At 41.6% G+C, this 22,031-nt stretch overlaps 2 protein-coding genes across 5 annotated transcripts in view; one reads left to right on the forward strand and one right to left on the reverse strand.

Moving 5' to 3' along the window:
- Window positions 1–3,056, reverse strand: part of LOC120032136 (acyl-CoA synthetase short-chain family member 3, mitochondrial-like) — a 38,228-nt gene extending 35,172 nt beyond the window's left edge. The window contains exons 1-3 of one of the 4 annotated variants that reach the window (XM_038978089.1): window positions 2,447–3,056; window positions 1,092–1,236; window positions 96–284 (exon numbers count right to left, since the gene is read on the reverse strand). In XM_038978089.1, coding sequence (XP_038834017.1) covers window positions 96–284; window positions 1,092–1,236; window positions 2,447–2,844 — 732 coding nt within the window. In that variant the 5' untranslated portion in view covers window positions 2,845–3,056. Of the gene's footprint in view, window positions 1–95; window positions 285–430; window positions 459–664; window positions 671–1,091; window positions 1,237–2,433 lie in introns of those variants that run through there. The other 3 variants (XM_038978090.1, XM_038978092.1, XM_038978091.1) reach the window with 3 other exon arrangements.
- An 8,178-nt stretch (window positions 3,057–11,234) lies between these two features.
- The window catches only part of LOC120031871 (protein lin-7 homolog A), a 35,936-nt gene continuing 25,139 nt past the window's right edge, over window positions 11,235–22,031 (forward strand). Inside the window, exons 1-2 of the mRNA XM_038977680.1 lie at window positions 11,235–11,271; window positions 21,605–21,723. Of these exons, the coding sequence (XP_038833608.1) occupies window positions 11,235–11,271; window positions 21,605–21,723 (156 nt within the window). The remainder of the gene's footprint in view (window positions 11,272–21,604; window positions 21,724–22,031) is intronic.

The raw sequence follows: 22,031 nt of genomic DNA on the forward strand, positions 1-22,031 counted from the left end.
GGTCCATTTCAAACTAAATTGAGAGAACAAAGGGACGTGTCATCCAGCATATCAAACTAAATAGACACAATGTGAAGCGATGATGGTCGGCTGACCTTGGCATGGTCGATGCGGACAGACAGCTCCTTGGAGGCGAATCCCCCAAAAATGAGGCTGTGCGGGGCTCCGATCCTGGCACAGGCTAGCATGGTGAACATGGCCTGGGGCACCATGGGCATGTAGATGACCACCAGGTCGCCCTTCCACACCCCGTGTTTCACCAGGACCCCAGCCAGCCTGGACACCTGGGCAGAGAGGAGGGGAAAGGGTTCAAGCTGCTTAGGGGAGGCTATGCTATGTTACAACATACGGGTGAAAATGTATATTTAGAGGGATGTCCTACAGTCTAAATGAATATCTACAGTGTGAAGAGGTTTGTTAAGATCCTTACCTGTTCCTGTAGTTCTCTAAAAGTGGTTGAGATCCTTACCTGTTCCTGTAGTTCTCTAAAAGTGGTTGAGATCCTTACCTGTTCCTGTAGTTCTCTAAAAGTGGTTGAGATCCTTACCTGTTCCTGTAGTTCTCTAAAAGTGGTTGAGATCCTTACCTGTTCCTGTAGTTCTCTAAAAGTGGTTGAGATCCTTACCTGTTCCTGTAGTTTTCTAAAAGTGGTTGAGATCCTTACCTGTTCCTGTAGTTCTCTAAAAGTGGTTGAGATCCTTACCTGTTCCTGTAGTTCTCTAAAAGTGGTTGAGATCCTTACCTGTTCCTGTAGTTCTCTAAAAGTGGTTGAGATCCTTACCTGTTCCTGTAGTTCTCTAAAAGTGGTTGAGATCCTTACCTGTTCCTGTAGTTCTCTAAAAGTGGTTGAGATCCTTACCTGTTCCTGTAGTTCTCTAAAAGTGGTTGAGATCATTACCTGTTCCTGTAGTTCTCTAAAGTGGTTGAGATCCTTACCTGTTCCTGTAGTTCTCTAAAAGTGGTTGAGATACTTACCTGTTCCTGTAGTTCTCTAAAGTGGTTGAGATTATTACCTGTTCCTGTAGTTCTCTAAAAGTGGTTGAGATCCTTACCTGTTCCTGTAGTTCTCTAAAAGTGGTTGAGATCCTTACCTGTTCCTGTAGTTCTCTAAAAGTGATGGTCTGCTTAGTTCCAGTCACTGGACTGTCATAAATGATGGCCGGTTGATCTCCTCGTCCGCTCTCGACATGGCGATCCACCGCATTGTGGCAAACATTCAACTTCCCCCCGGCATACCTTACAAAGAGAAAGCCCCACATTAGAGGTAGCATATTGTCATTAAGAGCCAATAAATAACTACTGTAATACTTTCACTATAGATCTGTCAATGTTATGAAATAACATAAAGATAACAGTAAGCACAGTAGCTTAGTCTGCAATTAGAGAATGTGTATGATAAGATGAACAGTCAAAAATGACCGTTTTTCCTGCAACGTACAGGATCTATGTACAACCCCAGATCTTTGATGAAATGGGACTCTCAACTCATTATGAGCTCTGTTGAGGTACTGGGGTGCTGAGACAAGCAGATGGTGTCTGGATTCCTGTTGTTTTAAATATGCACGCACACAGAAAGATGAGACATCATGCACAGTCGCTCTCTAGCCTTATGCCTTTGGTTTTAAAACTATTACAACACTGAGGTCAATCTAGAGAGCATGCAGAATTAAAGGTTCATCTTGTGAGGTCTGCCATCAAATACTTTGGACAGCTATACATGGTTTAATGTGACCTTGGTGCACAAAATTAATTCTGACAACCATTACAAAATATGTAACAATTAAGCACAACTGCATTATATTTCACAATTGGATAGTCATAGACTACTAACTGTATGTACAGTGTACATAAATGTATCGTCCACACATATAATGCTTTCAAGTAGTAGGATAAATTCTATAGCGCCAAAGTGGTAGGTGGAGGTAGTGCTCAGATAACGTCATCGGGTCTAAAGGTTGTCTCGCGCCGAACTGCGCATGTCTCAAATGTCCTTCAATATATAGATGTTTTTGACGAAAATGAAAACGTTTGTCACTTTCACAAGGTTGGGAGTAGTAATATGTTCAACTAGTTAGGTAGGACATTTGCTGAAATCTACGTTGTGCCTTTAGATTTCGAAAAAATGAACAACTAAGGAAGAGTTTTTCACCTCTTTCATTGACATCTCAAACCCAGGACTGGTCTGCTTTGCAAGCGTTCCCGGAAGTCTCGCCACTGGGTTTACACTCTGTGACCCAAGTGTGACTGACTGAGCGAATTCGACGTTACACCGAAACGACTTGCATGATAATGCCCATGTAGTTAATAGTAGCTTTTACCATTGCTTTGTCGTTCACCAGCGGTTGTAAAATGACTAGTATTTACCATTATGCAACAAACCCGTATTTGGCGTTCACCTCATTGGTATCGATGCACTGAAACTTAGCAACATACAGTAAATTGTTACCACTTTGGAAATATGGCGTCCCCATTGTCCATTGTTCGGCTCCATGGCTCAAACCAGGTTACATTCTGTGCTGCTTCACTCCAAAACTGTTCAGGGTCATCCCTCGCTGTTCTGAAAGCTTCGTCGTATGCGTTGTTATTTGTTGTTAATGTTCTGTTACATTGTTGCTTGTTAGTTGTTGACAAAGATGAGAGAACTCTCAACTCACGCTGTGCAGTCGCTGTCCAGGAATTATTGAAATTTAACGGTCCCAAAGTTAGCCTTCTCTCGCTCCTGGTATTTGGAATGGCAAGGAAAGTGCAGTAACCTTTACAAGCAATACCATTCTCTGGTCTGACTTTTGCGATAATGACATTTTTAAAAGTCATACTTAATCTTGTTGGCCGAAAAAGACGCATCTCTATAGTGTTGGTAAACTAGGCTCCTGAATGTGTTTTCCTGGTTAAATCTAGTTTAGACGCGTGCTGCCAAAGCGAAAGAGGGAGCCCTTGATCTCATCCGCAGATTTATCAAGGTGTTTGTGACTTCTTCAAACGCGATAGTGGCTACAGCGTCATCAGAGGCCACTTCAATGGAAATGCAGTAATCTCAAGGAATACGAACTGGATGTGGGAAGTTGATTCAGGGGTAGTGCTGTTCTCAAGGTTAGTCAATCTTGGCAAGATTCCCTTCATATTAGTAGTGAGTGCTTGCACAAGAGAACATGCATGCACTTCTTGTTGATTTTGTCGATTTTAAGAATGAGATAATAGGTGAGATTTGAGACAACTTCTGCTCAAGTTGCAACTATGCCCATAGAAATTCACAATCATTTTTATACGTTTTTCCATCAGTTCTTAGCCTACTAATAATTGATTTGGTACATTTAAGCAACAACAACATGCTCAGCTAACTTCCTGTATTTCAACACATTTTGCCATGGTGCAGAAAGAAAAATGTGCAGTTTTATAATTCTACTCTACATATTTTGTCATGAGGCTAAGAGAACATGTTGCAGTTTTAAAGCTAATTTCCTGCAATTCTAAACGTTTTGCCATGGGTTGGGGCGCGTGCCCTGAGCTTGACCCTGCATACCTGTTTGTAATCCGGCCCTGGCTATTATGCAGGAACATCTACAAAGTATAGGCCTAATAAGAACATCGGGAGTGGTTGTAAAGTGTTACCCAGATTTTTATTTGTGAGCTTTATCAAAGGTTTCCTAATAGGTACTTTAAAGATGCGTATCTAGATTGCCTTCATAATAAGCAGTTTATAAAATACCTTGAACCATCAAAATAAATTATTTTAGTTTAACTTGAATGTTGTGAAGCCAAGAAATACATTATTCTATTCTATCGTATGCTGTTCTGATACAAAATACTTAAGTACATGAACAGGGTGAAGGCATTGCAAATTCATGGAGCATTGGGCACATAAAATATTGTTAATATTAGTCTTATATCCATATAAAATATGAGTTGCTAATGTCATGTTGCTGAATCCTCAGCTCACCAACAGATCTGAAGACAATTTGTCTGTGTACAATAGTATAACAAAACAAAAATAATTCAGCCATTGGTATGTTGAATGGTGTTCAGTGAGCAGAGTTTGCTGCACACTGTGTACCCTGCTTCAGGCACCTTACCAAAATGACCTTGTCTGTTTATTTGAAACACTCGGAAGTCCTGAGGTCCTTTAGGGTAAAGTTGATCTTAAATGATCTATTGAGGACTCGGATTAATGGCAAATATTGTAGTTAGCAGCTCCTTGGAAAAGCCCCGAGGGTATTTGTAAAATGGCCATATGGAGAGCAATTAAAGGAAATGATGGATGTTCCAGAAGTCAAGTCCTGTCTCCTCAAGCGCAAGAGTGAACACACTGAATGTACTTTATTATTGATCATGATTTCTGTCTCACTTCCCATAGCATTTGCAGCCCCTATAGACCTACTAGAGTGAAGAGCAATGCAATGTGGGAAGTCTTGCAAACATGTTGATTGAAGTGCTTACACAAGACTTGCTTGTGCACACCTTTATCTCGTCACACTGCCGGCGTCGTTCGTTCATTGACTGCTGTCGGCTCAGATGTTGTTGCCCACGTCCCCTGCACTTCATCAATGTCATCAGCGAGTCTCTGGTAATTACCCACAATGCTGCTTACTCCCCAGAAAAATACCTATCTTGAGTTGACTCTGGTACCTGGAAACAATGATTGAGCAACTCATCAATCTGGCTGGCGTTTCGGTCCAATGTGATTTACAAATGCCCTGACTAATGTTTTCCATTTGGGTTTCTCAGGCATCAATTAATGCTAAACACGTAAATCTTAGACACAGCCTTTGTGGCAACCTGCAAGTAAATGAGTTCATATATCAATTGAATGAAATGTAATGAAATGCCTGGTGTCAGTTGATTCAGTTTGCATTGGCAGAACTTTATCAACAACCTGTATGAAACCTTCCATACATATATGATCATTTTAGAAGTGCTCAGAAAGTGACTTTTTGGATCTGAATGTCAAAACATTCAAGAGATAAAGGTGCTCGAAGTTTACACATTTTGCATACCCCACCATACCACAAGATATCCATGTTATCATCACTGGAAAAGATAACCAACGGTTGAGATTGATATAATTTAAATGCTAACAACAGGGTTGTCAAACTATTTTATAATTTCTGGAAAAACACATTTTTTTCAATTAAGATAATGCTTTAACCTTTACCATCAATTATCCAAAAACGTGTGAACTAAAACATAATTCACACACAGTATGTTGTAGTTTAGAGCCTATTATACACCATCTAAGGTTTTGTGTTGTGCCCGCCATCGGTTGAGACACAACATGCTCTTGAAGACAGAGTGGGTGTCATGTTTTGGCTGATAAATAGGAATAAATAGACATGTTAACATTCAAACATATCAACAATTCCTTCTGGGAAAGTCTGGAGGATATTTCTAAGGATAACCACACAAAATGTTATGAATGCAGATGCTGTGTGGGAAGAGCCTGTCTTTTGGGAAATGGCTGTTAAAGACAAGTACACTAAATTTAGACTACCAAACGCCAAACCCCTGTTTAGACCCAATTACCATCTATTAAAAGTAAGTTACTAAATATAGTCCAGTTTGTAACATTCTCTATGAAATGGGCTTTAAATGGTGTAATTTAATATAGTGAGCTGAGCTTAGCAGTTATTGATGTATGTCCAATTTAAAGTGGTTAAATTCATTCAAATGTTGATGACAGTGGTATTACAAATACACATTTTAATCCAGTTTTTTCCAAATGTTGTGTTTACTTTTTGAAAATACTAATATTAATGGCCCAATATACCAACAAATCTCAAAATTGATAGTTAGATGCAAAAATGGCATTTCAGCTTGTGGTGCCTGGCCTTAGTGCAGTAAACTCTCCGTAGCTGGTTTGTCTGCATGACTCAACATGATAATGGATTTGTACAGGTTTCTGATCAGCCACTGGGATCTGCACCTCGACTGTTCTCTGCTTGCTTCTCATTAATGAATTACTGCCATGTCATCAAATGGGAGATTGTGTTTTCATGTACAGGACGGGAGTCTTTGACTACATTCAAAACCTTGGATCGTCAAAGGCTGTCAATTCTCCCAGTGGTTTAATTTGTCCAACCTGAAGCGCTCTGTAAATCCCAGTACCCAGCGATAAAGCAATACTTCTTCCTATAGTAGCGCACCTGCTGCTAGCAGGACATGTTTAATTTTCATTCTGTGTCTGGCACGGGGCATGGACGTGCAGTGGACACTCAATAATCTCCTGTAAACAGGGGCTGCACTGGGTTTAATCATAAGGGCTCTTCCATTCACCTCTCTCCCTCTCTGTTAGATATGAGGAGTCAGTGTGAGCTTGTATGGGACCGAAACGCACTCTCCACTCACTGGCTACTCATTAAGGGCAGGTTGAAGCCTATGTAAAAGTCTATATAATTATTATTTTATCGTACTGTGATTGATTTAAAACCCAATGTTACAATATGCCAGCATAAAAGTGGATTTATGAGATGATATTTGGTGTAATTACAGTGATTGTCATTTTATACCTCACTGTGTGACTGGGTTTAATGTAGCAGCGCAGTAGATGTTTAGTTTCATTAATCTAAGTGATTTGTCAGAAGTCATTTTTAAGTAGCTACTTCTGAACCATTTCCTTACAGTTTCAATCACATGACTGACTTGCTGTGACTGCGTTGGATGGTTGCCAGTTTATCCTGACACATTTTGGCTTCTCAGAGATCAGAAATACAAACTAGTTGGCTACATTTGACATTTTTAAATGTTAGTCATTTAGCAGACCCTCTTAACCAGAGTGACTTCCAGGAGCAATTAAGGTTAAGTGCTTTGCTCAAGTCTTGCAAGTCCTGCATGTTGGAGCTCGAAGCCAGGGATTCGAATCAATGACCTTTTGGTTACTGGCCGAACGATCTTAACCTCTAGTACTAGATCACGTTTGATTTATTTTCATTTGACACTTGGACATGTTGCCTGCCTTTTCTGCCGAGACCAGGCTAGTTGAATGAAAGTTGTTGAATGCATAAGGTAAATGTCTCGTGTGTCTGTCATAGTACCACTATACAGGATATGTAGATGGCATTTCCCTCCCTCTCCATAGGGAATAGGATATGTTTTCCAGAAGAGCTGACATGCAGTGCCAGCATAACACCCACATGTTTACACTGATTTCCTCACTGCTCTCTTTGATCAGCTGTCAGCAGCTGCCTGTTGGATGGATTTGAACAGTCTGGAACACCGCGATGGCAAAGCAGAATGTCAAATGAAATGTTTTATTTGTCACATGCGCCAAATACAACAGGTGTAGTCCTTACCGTGAAATGCTTACTTACAAGCCCTTAACCAACAATGCAGTTTTAAGAAAAACAAGAGTTAAGAAAATATTTATTAAATAAACTAAAGTTTTTTAAAAAGTAACACAATAACGAGGCAATATACAGGGGGTACTGGTACCGAGTCAATGTGCGGCGGTACAGGTTAATTGAGATAATATGTACTGTACATGTAGGTAGGGGTAAAGTGACTATGCATAGATAATAAACAGCGAGTAGCAGCAGCATAAAAGGGGGATCAATACAAATAGTCTGGGTGGCCATTTGATTAACTGTTCAGCAGTCTTATGGCTTGGGGGTAGAAGCTGTTTAGAAGCCTTCTGGACCCAGACTTAGTGCTCCGGTACCGCTTGCCATCACAAACGTAGCCAGAGCCGACCAAAAACAATGTAGTTCACCCCAAAAAAGCTACTTGCCAATGTTTCCCTGGTGCTTGTGTGTGTGCGACATGTCACAGATACTTGTGAATACAGCAACAATATTAGAAGGTGTCCTCTTGTCAAATTGATAACTCTGCTGCTTTTAATAACTACTAGATAAGAAATTCTTGCCTGAACAGGAGTCAGGAGATCCATGCATCCATGTACTGGATCAATTCTCCCCGTCTCCCTGTTGCAGATTATAGCAGGAGGAGGATGGCATCCTGGCAACCAGCTTCAGTGTATTGTGTTGTCACTGATGTTGTTACCTGCTGATTTCAGCCTCAACAACCCCAATAGCAATGTATCATTCCTTGGAAATGGGGCTTGATCAGATCATCTCTGCAACCCTGAGCCTTTTACCTCTTGGATGGTGCAGTCTGCACATAAGCAATGGCATTTGTTTGTTCCTGACTTCCTTAAGTGCTCTCTTTCTCGCTCCCTCTCTCTCTCTATCTCTCTCTCTCTTTCTTTCTCTCTCTATCACCTGAAGTAGAAAGTGTCATCAATTCACATTCAGTTGCAGGGTCTTAAGAGCACTGCAGTCTAATCCCCTCCTCTTTTTAAAAACAGAAATGTTTTCCAAACGCTACCGACGCAGCCCATATGGATGTGAGTGCATAATCTTCCTGTGTCCTTTTTCTCACTGGCCTTAAGCCCTCCCTCCATCTCACCACTTACCACTCGTATACAATTTGCATCTGCATGCAGCTGGGTGGAGCTGCTGTGCGGTTGTGATTCGCCAGCACATATGGTCTGTGTGGAGTTGATTACAAGTGCAAGTCGAAAAGCACTTTAAGATGAAGGATACAGTATGGAATGGGTTGCTGAAATGCAATCTTGAAAAATGGCACAGCGGTACACAGTAGGCTGCAGAGTCATATTCTCTTCCCTTGTTACACTTTCCCACATTAGAATGGAAATCTACCTGAAAGTGAGATCATTGATTTTCCAATGTATACGTAGACTTCGCTGAGAGGAGCCTAGACATAATTAAAAAAGAAATGGAATAATTTGAAACTTAAACATTGTTGTTTAGTTTATAACTAATTGTGCACCGAAAAGTCATCCGGCTAAATACGGTTGAAGTCGGAAGTTTACATACACTTAGGTTGGAGTCATTAAAACTCGTTTTTCAACCACTCCACACATTTCTTGATAACAAACTATAGTTTTGGCAAGTCGGTTAGGACATCTACTTTGTTCATGACACAAGTCATTTTTCCAACAATTGTTTACAGACAGATTATTTCACTTATAATTCACTGTATCACAATTCCAGTGGGTCAGAAGTTTACATACACTAAGTTGACTGTGCCTCTAAACAGCTTGGAAAATTCCAGAAAATGATGTCATGGCTTTAGAAGCTTCTGATATGCTAATTGACATCATTTGAGTCAATTGGAGGTGTACCTGTGGATGTATTTCAAGGCCAACCTTCAAACTCGGTGCCTCTTTGCTTGACATCATGGAAAAATCAAAAGAAATCAGCCAAGACCTCAGAAAAAAAATTGTAGACCCCCACAAGTCTGGTTCGTCCTTGGGAGCAATTTCCAAACGCCTGAAGGTACCACGTTCATCTGTACAAACAATAGTACGCAAGTATAAACAGCATGGGACCACGCAGCTGTCATACCGCTCAGGAAGGAGACGCTTTCTGTCTCCTAGAGATGAATATACTTTGCTGCGAAAAGTGCAAATCAATCCCAGAACAACAGCAAAGGACCCTGTGAAGATGCTGGAGGAAACAAGTACAAAAGTATCTATATCCACGGTTAAACAAGTCCTATATCGACATAACCTGAAAGGCCGCTCAGCAAGGAAGAAGCCACTGCTCCAAAACTGCCATAAAAAAGACAGACTACGGTTTGAAACTGCACATGAGGACAAAGATTGCACTTTTTGGAGAAATATTCTCTGGTCTGATGAAACAAAAATAGAACTGTTTGGCCATAATGACCATCATTATGTTTGTAGGAAAAAGGGGGAGGCTTGCTAGCCGAAGAACACCATCCCAGTTGTGAAGCACAGGGGTGGTAGCATCATGTTCTGGGGGTGCTTTGCTGCAGGAGGGACTGGTGCACTTCACAAAATAGATGGCATCATGAGGTAGCAAAATTATGTGTATATATTGAAGCAACATCTCAAGACATCAGTCAGGAAGTTAAAGCTTGGTCGCAAATGAGTCTTCCAAATGGACAATGACCCCAAGCATACTTCCAAAGTTGTGGCAAAATGGCTTAAGGACAACAAAGTCAAGGTAGTGAAGTGGCCATCACAAAGCCCTGACCTCAATCCCATAGAAAATGTGTGGGCAGAACTGAAGAAGCGTGTGCGAGCAAGGAGACCTACAAACCTGACTCAGTTACACCAGCTCTGTCAGGAGGAATGGGCCAAAATTCACCCAACTTATTGTGGGAAGATTGTGGAAGGCTACCCAAAAAGTTTGTCCCAAATTTAACAATTAAAAGGCAATGCTACCGATACTAATTGAGTGTATGTAAACTTCTGGCCCACTGGGAATGTGATGAAAGAAATAAAAATTGAAATAAATCATTCTCTCTACTATTATTCTGACATTTCACATTCTTAAAATAAAGTAGTGATCCTAACTGACCTAAGACAGGGAATTTTTCTAGGATTAAATGTCAGAAATGGTGAAAAACTGAGTTTAAATGTATTTGGCTAAGGTGTATGTAAACTTCCGACTTCAAGTGTCCATCTTGAAAAATGTTCCTCATTTGCTTTAAATCTATAATAGCATTTACAACTGAAAATGTACAGGCCTATGAAATGCTGTAGCCTACAGTGTGATATGTCATCTTGTTTCAGTCCTGCTTCCTCCATTGTAGAGGATGTACCCATGGGCATGGGATTGAGCACAACCTCTATGGGGAGGGCGGTATTCCATTTTCCTTGGTTTTTGGCCACACTGCTACAGGTCATACAGTAGATTTGCCAAAGCTTTAAGCTGTAGCTGCAACAGTCATGAGTAAAGGCAACAGACATACAGAGAGAGCCCAGCCCAGAGCCAGTTCCTGTCTATGCATGGGTCTCTTTTCTACAGTACTATAAACACGGGGATTAATCTATAAACCCTACATCATATGCAGTTCCACGCCATCATTGAAACCTGTTTATCACTTTGTGGTTACTGTAGACTACTATATCAGCCTGAGGCTGCAGGACAACAAAAATCCCCTGCCATCACCCCTGCCTATGAAATTGTCCGTGAATAATTCAATATCAAAATGTTCATATCAGCTATTCAATTGGGCTATATGTCAATCCAGTCCCATCCACTCTCAATTATTTGCATAAAGATATTTATCCCGCGGTTGTTCGGTTTGACAGGACCATTGTGTCAGTCCGATGGAGCAGCGGCGCGGGAGGTAATCCCCTCCCTTCCAGCCATTCCCACAGACGAGCTCTGTGCTCTCACTAGCCGGTTAAACTTGAGTTGCTTCTGATGCTGCAGCTACCGTAGTCGCTCTATCTCCCCATAACAGCAGTCATGGCGACAGAGGTCCAACCGCTCACTCTGGATCGAGGTAAGACGCACAACCGTCGGATTCGCTTTCTTGTTGAATTATTTATGGTTCCCGAAACTTGAGCGAACGATGCATTGGCGGACCACATTTAAGTTGAAACTACTATATGCTATTATTTCAATTTTACATTCGTCAGTTTATATTTCTCTCTCGCTGGATACCGTTATTTGCTGGGAATAAAATGCCTGGACCGTTTGATGCGCACTCTGCAAAATTGGATAAAACGGCTTAATTAAATAATGCTGTTCAGCAATATTATAACAACTGTGTTATCAACACACAGTATTACATCCCACTGCATATGAATAGAGTGCATTTATCTCTGTTATGTAACATTCAGTAGAATATTATCTCGCTGTATTCTTCACTTCGTGATTGGGAGAAATAATTTATTGGGCGCAGGAATCCAATCACGCGTAAATCCTTACTTCTCTGGATATCCGACAACTTTTGGATGGGTAGGCGTAAGAATAGATAACAAACAGCTTTTTAATTGGTTTATATTTTTCTTGAATCCAATGGTAACTTGGACAGTAATAAAGAGGTACAGGTCTTCACCCCATAGCATACCTGCGGCATTATTCTAAAAGGAGGGATGAGTCCACGATGTAGTCTACCTATAGCCTACGTCATATTTTGAGTAGTAATAGGCCTACTTGCACGCGGACTTCAGGTGATATTGCTTTCCTACAGTAGCCTGCCTGTCCAATGATAACAGATGTGTCACAGCATGATTGCAGGTCATGTGATAAAATATGATTTCATGAGCGCATCATTCAGATGTCATCATTCAACCACCACCGAGATTTCCATTGGTTTCATGTAGCCTACCTATTCTTTCTGATAGCTCCTGGCTATTCTTTCATTTTGATATTCAAAATGGGGACTATGGGGAAATCAGATTAAATGTGTAGCCTACGTTTTAGTCTGTAAATATGTAGCCTATAGAGTGCTTAAAACGAATCCGGTGGTGAAATGCATTAGTGTGGCTGCATGACACAAACGAAAGGGGGTGGTGTTAAAAATAGAGAAAGAGGATACATCTGGGAAAAGTAATGGGTACGGGTCCACTTTGAATGATGGCCACAACCTTCAGTGACAGTAGGAACAACTGTAAACGCCTTGGAATAAACAACTCACAGGAATGTAGAAGGCAAGAGGATATAAACATCTGTCTAAATTGGAAAATTACAAATGGTGACCTCTCTACGTTGTGTTGAACACAGCATTGCGCATGAGTAATCGAACCTGGTTGTTATCATGAAGTATGGAATGGATGTAAACCGACCGAGGATCATCAGCGAGTGACCTGTCTTTATAACCAAGCAATAATGGATAATATAACGGTTTTATTCCCATTTTATAAAAATTGGCTCATTTTGAATGATTTACAGTTAATTCAATGCTCAGTGGCAATTGGATTCATTATTGCGTGACTGCAGCAACTGAAAGGGCCTCTATATGAGTCTAACGTCTTCAGTATACTCTATATGAGCTGTGTGTGCAAGGGCATAAACATGGTACAGGGCAAAATGATAAACAAGAAGCTCTGCTCAGTTTCCTCCCACCATCATCAGTTCAAAGAATTCAGTAATTAGGGGAAGGAACATTTCTGGCATTGGGATTCTATTGATAAACAGGTCATTCATTATATGACACATTGGGGAAGTTTTTTTCTCCCCAGTTAAACTGAAATATAAATGCCAGTATAGGTTACTCAACCTTTTCCATTTTGTTTGCATAGGTAGACTAGTGAGTCAGAGCCCCTATCATTTCAGAGAGAACATTCAGGTGGCTGCTGTATCCACATGCTCTGCACAGTAACATTAAGTGCAGTGATCATGTAGGGGATCATAATGATAGCTTTACAGGAGCTGTCATTGTTTTTGCACAGAGTCCTTTGTCGCTGCTGCCAATAGTGAAGAAACACTCATTTATATTGAAAAGAAGCCTGTTTTTTTTGTTGAAAGCAGGATGTGTTAGGAATTTGTCACAAACACACAAAGAGGCGGGAAACTCAGTGTGCTTTGAGGTCATGACTGCACTTCCTGCTTTTGTCTCAGGAAATGACTCAAACGCCACTGTCCTGTGGAGAAACAGCCTGTGTTGGAACCTCCCTGCTCATGGCACCAAAGTTCTCCTTCGACGATTGACTCTCATTCAAACACTAACCGGCTCCAGGCATGCCAAGACTATTGATATTGATAGAGATACTGAGAGAGTTCTCATCAACTGTGTGCCATGAAGTCCTAATAATATCAGTCAGGCTGAGGCTGTACAGTAATCACAGTGAAATGTGTTAGTGCTCTTTCTGCCACATATTTTCAGATGGAGAGGCATTTGAGGCCTTTGTGAGCAGAATTCCTATCTATTCGCTGATTGAGCAGTGTATGAAGACACAGATGGTCAAACAGGTTTCTGTGCTGTCTGAAATTACAGTGGATTTACTAAGAAGCCAAACATCGAGGGAGAGCAGAAGCTTGAAATCTGGAAGTCAATACTTTTTTGATGCTCTCCGTGCATGAGTTATTGCCATAATAAATATAGAACAACTGCACATTTCCTTGCAAGTTATCACTGATCCTTTGTTTGAGTCTATTCACAGGGGAGAAAGGGCAACAAACTATAGCCTATTCAGGGTCCTAAGCATGTTGTCTCACCATACTGCAGACAGGCTTTGCTTTGCTTGCAGAGGTCACTGGGTTTGTTCATTGTTGCGCAGCAACCTTCCTCTTGTACCTTGCTTTGGGTGATAACAGAGAGGAGGGATTACAGGTGAGGTGAACAGCCAGCTCAGCAATTTCATCAACGGAGAGCTATTTAGAATGGCACAGCTGTAGGTAAGCTCTCATTAGAACCACATTGAAAGGACATTTCATTTGTTTGGGATGGACATCTGCCAGGTAATCAGTCAGAGGAAGGGAGACAAAAACAAAGTCCAGTGTTATCTGTTTCTGCCTTAGACGGTCCCCATCAGGGCTCATTAGCCTAAGAGTGATTTATTTTCCCTCTATAGTCAGGAATGTCACTGCAGGGCCATTTAGTGTTAATTCACTCGGCTTATGGGGGGGATTGATAAAATGGTGCGTCCATTTAAAAAGCTCTCCTGTTGAGGAGCTGGCCTTGTGTCTGGCAAGCCCCTGCTGGCCTGTTCCTCTACTCATCCAGAGAATGAGCACAGTAGAGGTTTTTGTGTGGTAATTTCAGCGTGGTTGCCAATGGCACAAAGGATACGCGGGTCAAACTGGGAAGTGGCAGATGGCATGGCCTCTCCGGGGCAATTTATTCTGGCATGTGTAAGTCAGCCATTCTGGTAGTGACTGTTTTAGGGCACTGCTCTGGGAAACATTACATGTGGGAGTGAGGAATAGCTCAGACTAGTCTTGAATAAATCAGCTATGAAAAGTTTCTCTATTAGGACCTTAGACGTCCCAGTAGAGATGGAGAAGATGCACCTGCATTGCAGTCTCTGTTTTCATCAGCATCATATCTTAATGAGCCAGCTGAGTTAATTGGACATGCTTATTTACACCGCACAGCACGTGCAGATATTGGAAAATATATTCTATTCAGCTATGCCCTCTATTATCAACAGGGCAATTATGTGAGGATATTGGAGCACTGCCCATTTTTGCAAACAGCTCAAAATCATGTTTAGACTCTTACTCAAGTGTTGAAAGCAGTGAAGCACTCATTGTTTAATACTGCGGCATCGAAAGGCTTGGACCCCAGGAAGAGTGTAATAATCCGTGCCTAAGGCAGGACAGCACAGACCTGGTGTGTTTCAGCACAGCAGCATTGCTAGCTGCTTGTTGTGGTCTTCACATTTATTTGTGACACATCCAGACTGATGGCCGCATCAGTAGATCCAGTCATCAAAGTAGAGCAGAAAGTGAACTCAGTGTACTTGAAAGGCTGACTCATTCTGGAACTGGTGACTGTTTTAGACACCATGCTGTTTATAGTTTGAACGTTGTATTTGATCAACATAATACCATCATTTCTGTGGTCGCCCGTTATTGATTCGATTTTAGGAAATCTCAAGGTAACACACAGCACAGTACTATATATTATAGATTTATCACTAAACGTCTTGACATTGTCAGTCACAGAAACAGATTCATCACTAAACGTCTTGACATTGTCAGTCACAGAAACAGATTCATCACTAAAAGTCTTTACATTGTCAGTCACAGAAACACATTTACCACTAAATGTCTTTACATTGTCAGTCACAGAAACAGATTTATCACTAAACGTCTTTACATTGTCAGTCACAGAAACAGATTCATCACTAAACGTCTTTACATTGTCAGTCACAGAAACAGATTTATCACTAAACATCTTTACATTGTCAGTCACAGAAACACATTTACCACTAAACGTCTTTACATTGTCAGTCACAGAAACAGATTTATCACTAAACATCTTTACATTGTCAGTCACAGAAACAGATTTATCACTAAACATCTTTACATTGTCAGTCACAGAAACAGATTTACCACAAAACGTCTTGACATTGTCAGTCACAGAAACAGATTTATCACTAAACGTCTTTACATTGTCAGTCACAGAAACAGATTTACCACAAAACGTCTTTACATTGTCAGTCACAGAAACAGATTTATCACAAAATGTCTTTACATTGTCAGTCACAGAAACAGATTTATCACAAAACGTCTTTACATTGTCAATCACAGAAACAGATTTATCACAAAACGTCTTTACATTGTCAGTCACAGAAACAGATTTACCACTAAACGTCTTTACATTTTCAGTCACAGAAACAGACTATAGTAGACTAATAGCTTATTAGATACGCACTATTAATTAATTGATTCCTCTTGGAAATGGCTCTTTAGAGGACACTGCTTTCAATAACACTTCAACACCACTTTCAGAATATTTCTCTCCCAAAGTTGGGCACTCTCTAAAACACCTTCATTGTTGCCTTAGAACATGAATTAGAATGAGCATAAATCTTTTATTTGTTGGCTGCCTCAAGAAATCTTTCCCACAAAGAATTCAGATATTATTTATATTGGCCTTTGTTCTATTGCTTTTATTTCTGTCTTTATTACTGTTAGGGACACATACATAGGCCCATTAGGAATGTATTCATACGTACACTGGAGGACGTACAGTATCATTTTGGTTGAAGTTGACCACCGGGATTCCAGTAAACAGTAAGTTTGCTTCACTCTCTGTTGTAATTGGAGACGGATGATAAACCTTTCAAATAGAGAAATGTGTCATTACCCAGTCAGGAGTGATTGTTTAAATAGAAAATGGTAGATGAGAGCCCTATCTGACCGCTCCAAAGAACACATCTCGTTACTTTCAGATCATCCAATCAGGCAATGGTAATGTGTTCTCACTGATGTGTAGCAAAGAGAAGTTAAACTAGGTCAGATGTTTGGCTCGTAGCATCAATGTTCCTGACTACTCAATGCATAGCAATGTACTGGTGTTTCATACTTTATTTACTTATAGAATACTGAGGCAAGAGACATGCCTCCCCAACTTCACAGATTGAATTCATGTGAATTAGGAGTTGTATGTTTAACTTTGAACAACCATTGTTTTGTATCTCTTGCTCCCATCCTTAATTACACTTCCAATAAGAGCAGCAGTGTCACCTTGACACCTTTGTCTTCCCTTGAAAATATGTGTCAAATGAAACAGGATTTTTTTTAAATATTGCAAACAGTGCTCATGCCTTGCAGATGTTCTAATGGCAACATTGATTTGCCGTTGTGTCGGCGTTAAAGCTGAACATACAGTAACTGCTCTTTGAATATTTTCATTTCGTGGAGGGGGGTTGAGTCCCACAGATGTTGCACACATCTGGACCCCTTGAGTCCATCTCTAGAGTTGGTGAAGCGCCAAGGGGGCTGAAGTCTCATTGGAGTGTGGAGAAGAGGAACGACGAGGAGAATGCTAATGACTTAGTAGGTGAGTGGATCTGTAGGCCTACAGGACTGGTATCCTGGGGCTTCACTGAGCCATGTTCTTTTAATGAAGTGGAATAGAGAGAGAGAGAGGGCCAGATCCATGCATACTCTCTAGTTCCTCTCTCAGATGGGTTGGAGTGTAAGTTAGTAAGGCAGGCCAGGATGGTGTTGGCTGACTGTGTGTTACCCTCCAGATGTACTGTAGTTATTCATGGAGTGGCTCCGGCTTGGTAACAGGCCACGCCATGTGGGCGGTGAGGGTATTCTTGGTGGTGTGTAGAGCTACTCTTACAGAGCAGTTTGCCTTTTTATTAGTATTGTAGGCTGAGGGACAGTAACACGGAACCCAAACCGGCTGCGCGCGTGCGCCATCGTGCATGAATTTATTTTGTCCCCCCACACCAAACGCGATCACGACACGCAGGTTAAAATATCAAACCAAACTCTGAACCAATTACATTAATTTGGGGACAGGTTGAAAAGCATTAAAAGTTTATGGCAATTTAGCTAGCTAGCTTGCACTTGCTAGCTAATTTGTCCTATTTAGCTAGCTTGCTGTTGCTAGCTAATTTGTCCTGGGATATAAACATTGAGTTGTAATTTTACCTGAAATGCACAAGGTCCTCTACTCCGACAATTAATCCACACATAAAACGGTCAACCGAATTGTTTCTAGTCATCTCTCCTCCTTCCAGCCTTTTTCTTCTCTGGACTTTATATTGCGATTGGCAGCTTTCATAAATTAGGTGAATTACCGCCACCGACCTCGTTCGTCTTTCAGTCACCCATGTGGGTATAACCAATGAGGAGATGGCACGTGGGTACCTGCTTCTATAAACCAATGAGGGGATGGGAGAGGCAGGACTTGCGGTGCGATTTGCGTCACAATTAGAACTGACTTCTATTTTAGCCCTTGGCTACGTAGACGCTTGTTGGCACACGCGAGCAGTGTGGGTGCAATAATTGAATAATATAGATTTCTACATTTATTTTGCAACGCTCGCGCACGCAACGCGGGCGGTGTAGTTGTTGATGCTAGTGGTGGTGTAGCTCAATATGACCATGGTTTTACTGGTCTGTGTGTGTCTACATAGCCAACTACAAGGTCAGATTAGTAAGGACTTATGGTCTCACTTGGTCTCCGAGGTGATGTGGCTGAATGCACCACGCAGGGATTTGATGTGACGCGTCATTGTAACGTGTCTTATTTGGGAGTCGTTGCAGACAAAGCTATGTGGATGTGACATAACTCTGTACCTGGATTCCCATAGTTATTGAAACTGCAAATCACCCTGGGCTGCCAAGCAAATCTTATACCCTGGGGGTTTATACCCCTTAGATCACACACAGAGGAAACCATTTGATGTCTCACTCCTCAGTCCTCACACCGTATACACAACACAGGATTTCAGCAGAAATGCCTGACGTAGGCAGCTCCTCACAGGAATGGATGGTGTTCTATTACTGCTGCATGTTCTACAACAATTATCACACAACACTATCCACGGTCTGTCCAAGACATTCTGTCCACAAATAGCCATCTACTTATTGAAACAAATCGACACGACAGTGCTTGCAGAGGGGATGAGCTAGCAGACCAAGGGAAACAGTGTGGATGATGAGCATGATAAGTGTCACGATGCAGCAAATGAAATGCAACTGCTGGAGAGGGGAGGCTTTTATGACCTATGACCTGTAATAACTCTAGGAGCAGGAGAGCCTCTGCTGTAGTCTAGCCCTCATCACTGGTCTAGGGGGATAACAACTGTCACATCTGGTAACAAGAGGTCCTATTTACTGCTGGTGTGTTGGCTGACTGGGCTCAGACACTGGACAGTCTGAATAGGGGAGATAGGGCATGACATTTATGGCCTCGTTACGGTATTTGCGATTTTTTTGATATTCAAATGAAGGTCTAAAATACTGCCTTTGACTGCTTGTAGCCTAAAACTTTTCCGCACTTTTCCGGACTGCCAGATCTTCTTCTCTTTCTCCTTTCAAACAACTTGATACCCGGTCGAAATCCTTCCCTTTAGCAACCAAACACGGTTAGCTTTACTTTTACAAAATAGCTTCTTAGCCTATGACCCAGTTTATTTCAAAGAATGTATTTATTTAATTCCCCAGACAGAAGTTGAAAGCCAAACTACTTGAAAGTGGTGCTGAACAGGTGGAGAATCCCAACTATTGTTTTTGATCAGTGTAGCGTCAAAGTACAAAACTGACCCCCAGAAATATCCCATCTATAAACAAAACTCTTTCAGAAATCTTCATCTTTGAAGCGTTGCTCGATGTCGGAGGCCTCGTCAGAGACCTTGACGTGGATGAAGAAATTGGTGCTAATGAGCAAATGAGAGCAGGCAAAAGCTCTCCTGATCTGGCCCTGACCTCGCTATAATGAGAAATAAACACTCATAAAACTAACCAGGCTGCTTGGAATAATACCAGCAGATTACTGGCCACTCATTAGTGAAATGCTAACTCTCTTTTTTACAGATATGGTACACAATATTGTACAACCTCATTCACCTTACTTAGGGACTCATTGGACTCTTATTCAATCTGATGGAAATTCTGTACATTAGCTACATTACCATTGTAGGGGTAATGTAAAGTAGTAATGAATACTGTTAGATCCCTCCATTCACACTCACAGGTTCAGAGAAAAGTGTCCCCTTTCCTGTGTCCGACTCCCTATGGACCAGCTCTAATTCTGCTCCCCGTAGTTTAGGGTTCTTGACAAAGTCTGACAGGTCAGGCTTGCTATGGCTGACCCTGTAATTGTTTTTATTTCACTGCACCTATCCGGTGTACGTGACAATAAAACATATATTTTTTGCACATCCTATAGAACATTCTATGCGATATTATCTTGGCTGACACTTGGCCATCATTACAGAAGATGCTGAGTGGAGTCATGGAGTTAGGGTGATGAATGCCCTGTAAAGATCTCCCTGACAACACTTTGTGGCTTGCAGTAACCAATCCCGATGGAAATCGACCCCACCATTTCTTCTGGTTTAATGTAATCCACGCTGGTACTCTGGGTATCATGTTCTTTGTCCATGTATACTTGTGTACTAACAGTAAATGTTGTGCCCTTGTATGTCTGTTTGACTGCCTAATACAGGCACAAAACAAACCTGCCTAAACAACCACAGTTCTATGTATGCAGTTCTCCCTCCTCTTACCTAGTTCGCCCTAGGTCTGTAAACAGTAATAGCTTTTCTGTCTCCTCTCTGCCTCACCGGGTTAAACTAGATTGTCTTCCGTCTCAGTCCAGCCTCCCTGGGTTCGGCGTGATGTTTCTAAACATCGTCGGGAGTGTTTACCTCATTCTGTTGGTGTTGTATAGAACGTGGCGCTAGTTCAACACCAGGGTAATAGTGTTTAAGATGACTGTTCAGAATCCTTGCACTTAGCCTCTGTATACATTTGCTATTCCGATGTAGTTGGATATTTCTTGGATTAATAAAGTAGACTCACTTAACGATTTGACATTTTTTGTTTTTCCCATCTAAGCTATATTATCAACTCCAAAACATAAGCTTGCTATTTCTTCTAAGTGGGACTGTGTCACTGTGTTCGACATCAAGCTAAGTATGAAAAATCTAATATCTGTAGTTGATTACAAGTGGTTTGATCACTTTCGAGCGACTCGCTGGTCTTTGCACATGCTCAAGGGATAAAGGGTTGACAGATGCACGTTATCCACCAACTGCTTTTTATTTAGTTTCTTCTAAAACAACTGACCCAATGATTAGTCTGAGCATCACATCCCTCCTCTCCCCTTGCAGCATGTACTCTCATTTCTATCATTTTTCCTGAAAATAATCTGCTTTACTCTGGATTTTTTCAGGGGATGATAATTAGGAGTGGAGAGTTTACTAGACATAGGAGTCAAAGTCTTTAACTTAGGGCGTCATCGGTTTGTTTTAAAAGGATCTAATGACCGCGGTGCTGGCTCCTGCCAGGATTCGCTCGCTTTGAACGAAACGATTCTCTCCCTTGAAGTCCGCCCCCCATTTTCTCATGCATGGAGCAGGCCTAATGCAAACTACGCTGGGATTGCTTTCTCTCTCTCTCTTGATCCCCTTGGCCCTGACTCAGTTTTTTTCCCATTATCCTCTCTATCGATTCGCTCCGGACTTCTTTTTCAAGGCTCTGCTGTTAATGTAATTCAATGGGGCATTTTTTCCCCCTTCTTATCCTCTCTCTCTCGCTCTCTCTCTGACTTTCTCTACCTCTCTCTACCTTTTCCTCTCTCTCTGACTTTCTCTACCTCTCTCTCTGCCTCTGCCTCTCCCTCTCTCTCCTTCCTCTCTCTGCCTCTCCCTCTCTCCTGTCTGTCTTTCTTTCTCTCTCTCTCTCTCTGTCAGATGTAGCCAGGGCGATTGAGCTGCTGGAGAAGCTACAGGAGTCCGGGGACGTCCCGGGTCACAAGCTGCAGTCCCTGAAGTTGGTGTTGCAGAGTGAGTTCTGCACAGCCATTAGAGAGGTGAGTCGATTCCCCTGCACCACGGTCCCACAGCCCCAGGGTCCTTTTGCTCCTGCCAACACAGGGAAATTGACCACAGGTGACTGATGGTTATTTTAATGAATAAATATGGCTACACAACAATGCAGACTTTTAGGGGTGTTTTCCCAGACATGGTCAGCTCAGACACACAGACTGAAGAGTAAGAGGGCCATCAATTCTCAGACTGAGGTCATCTAGTAGGAAATGTAATCTACTAGAGGAAATGTCAGAGAGGGCTGGCCCTTTCATTGGACAGCAGGATGAGAGAAGCCTGGCCTGGGAGTCAG

This window comes from Salvelinus namaycush, chromosome 38 (assembly GCF_016432855.1).
Source record: "Salvelinus namaycush isolate Seneca chromosome 38, SaNama_1.0, whole genome shotgun sequence".
Taxonomy (NCBI): domain Eukaryota; kingdom Metazoa; phylum Chordata; class Actinopteri; order Salmoniformes; family Salmonidae; genus Salvelinus; species Salvelinus namaycush.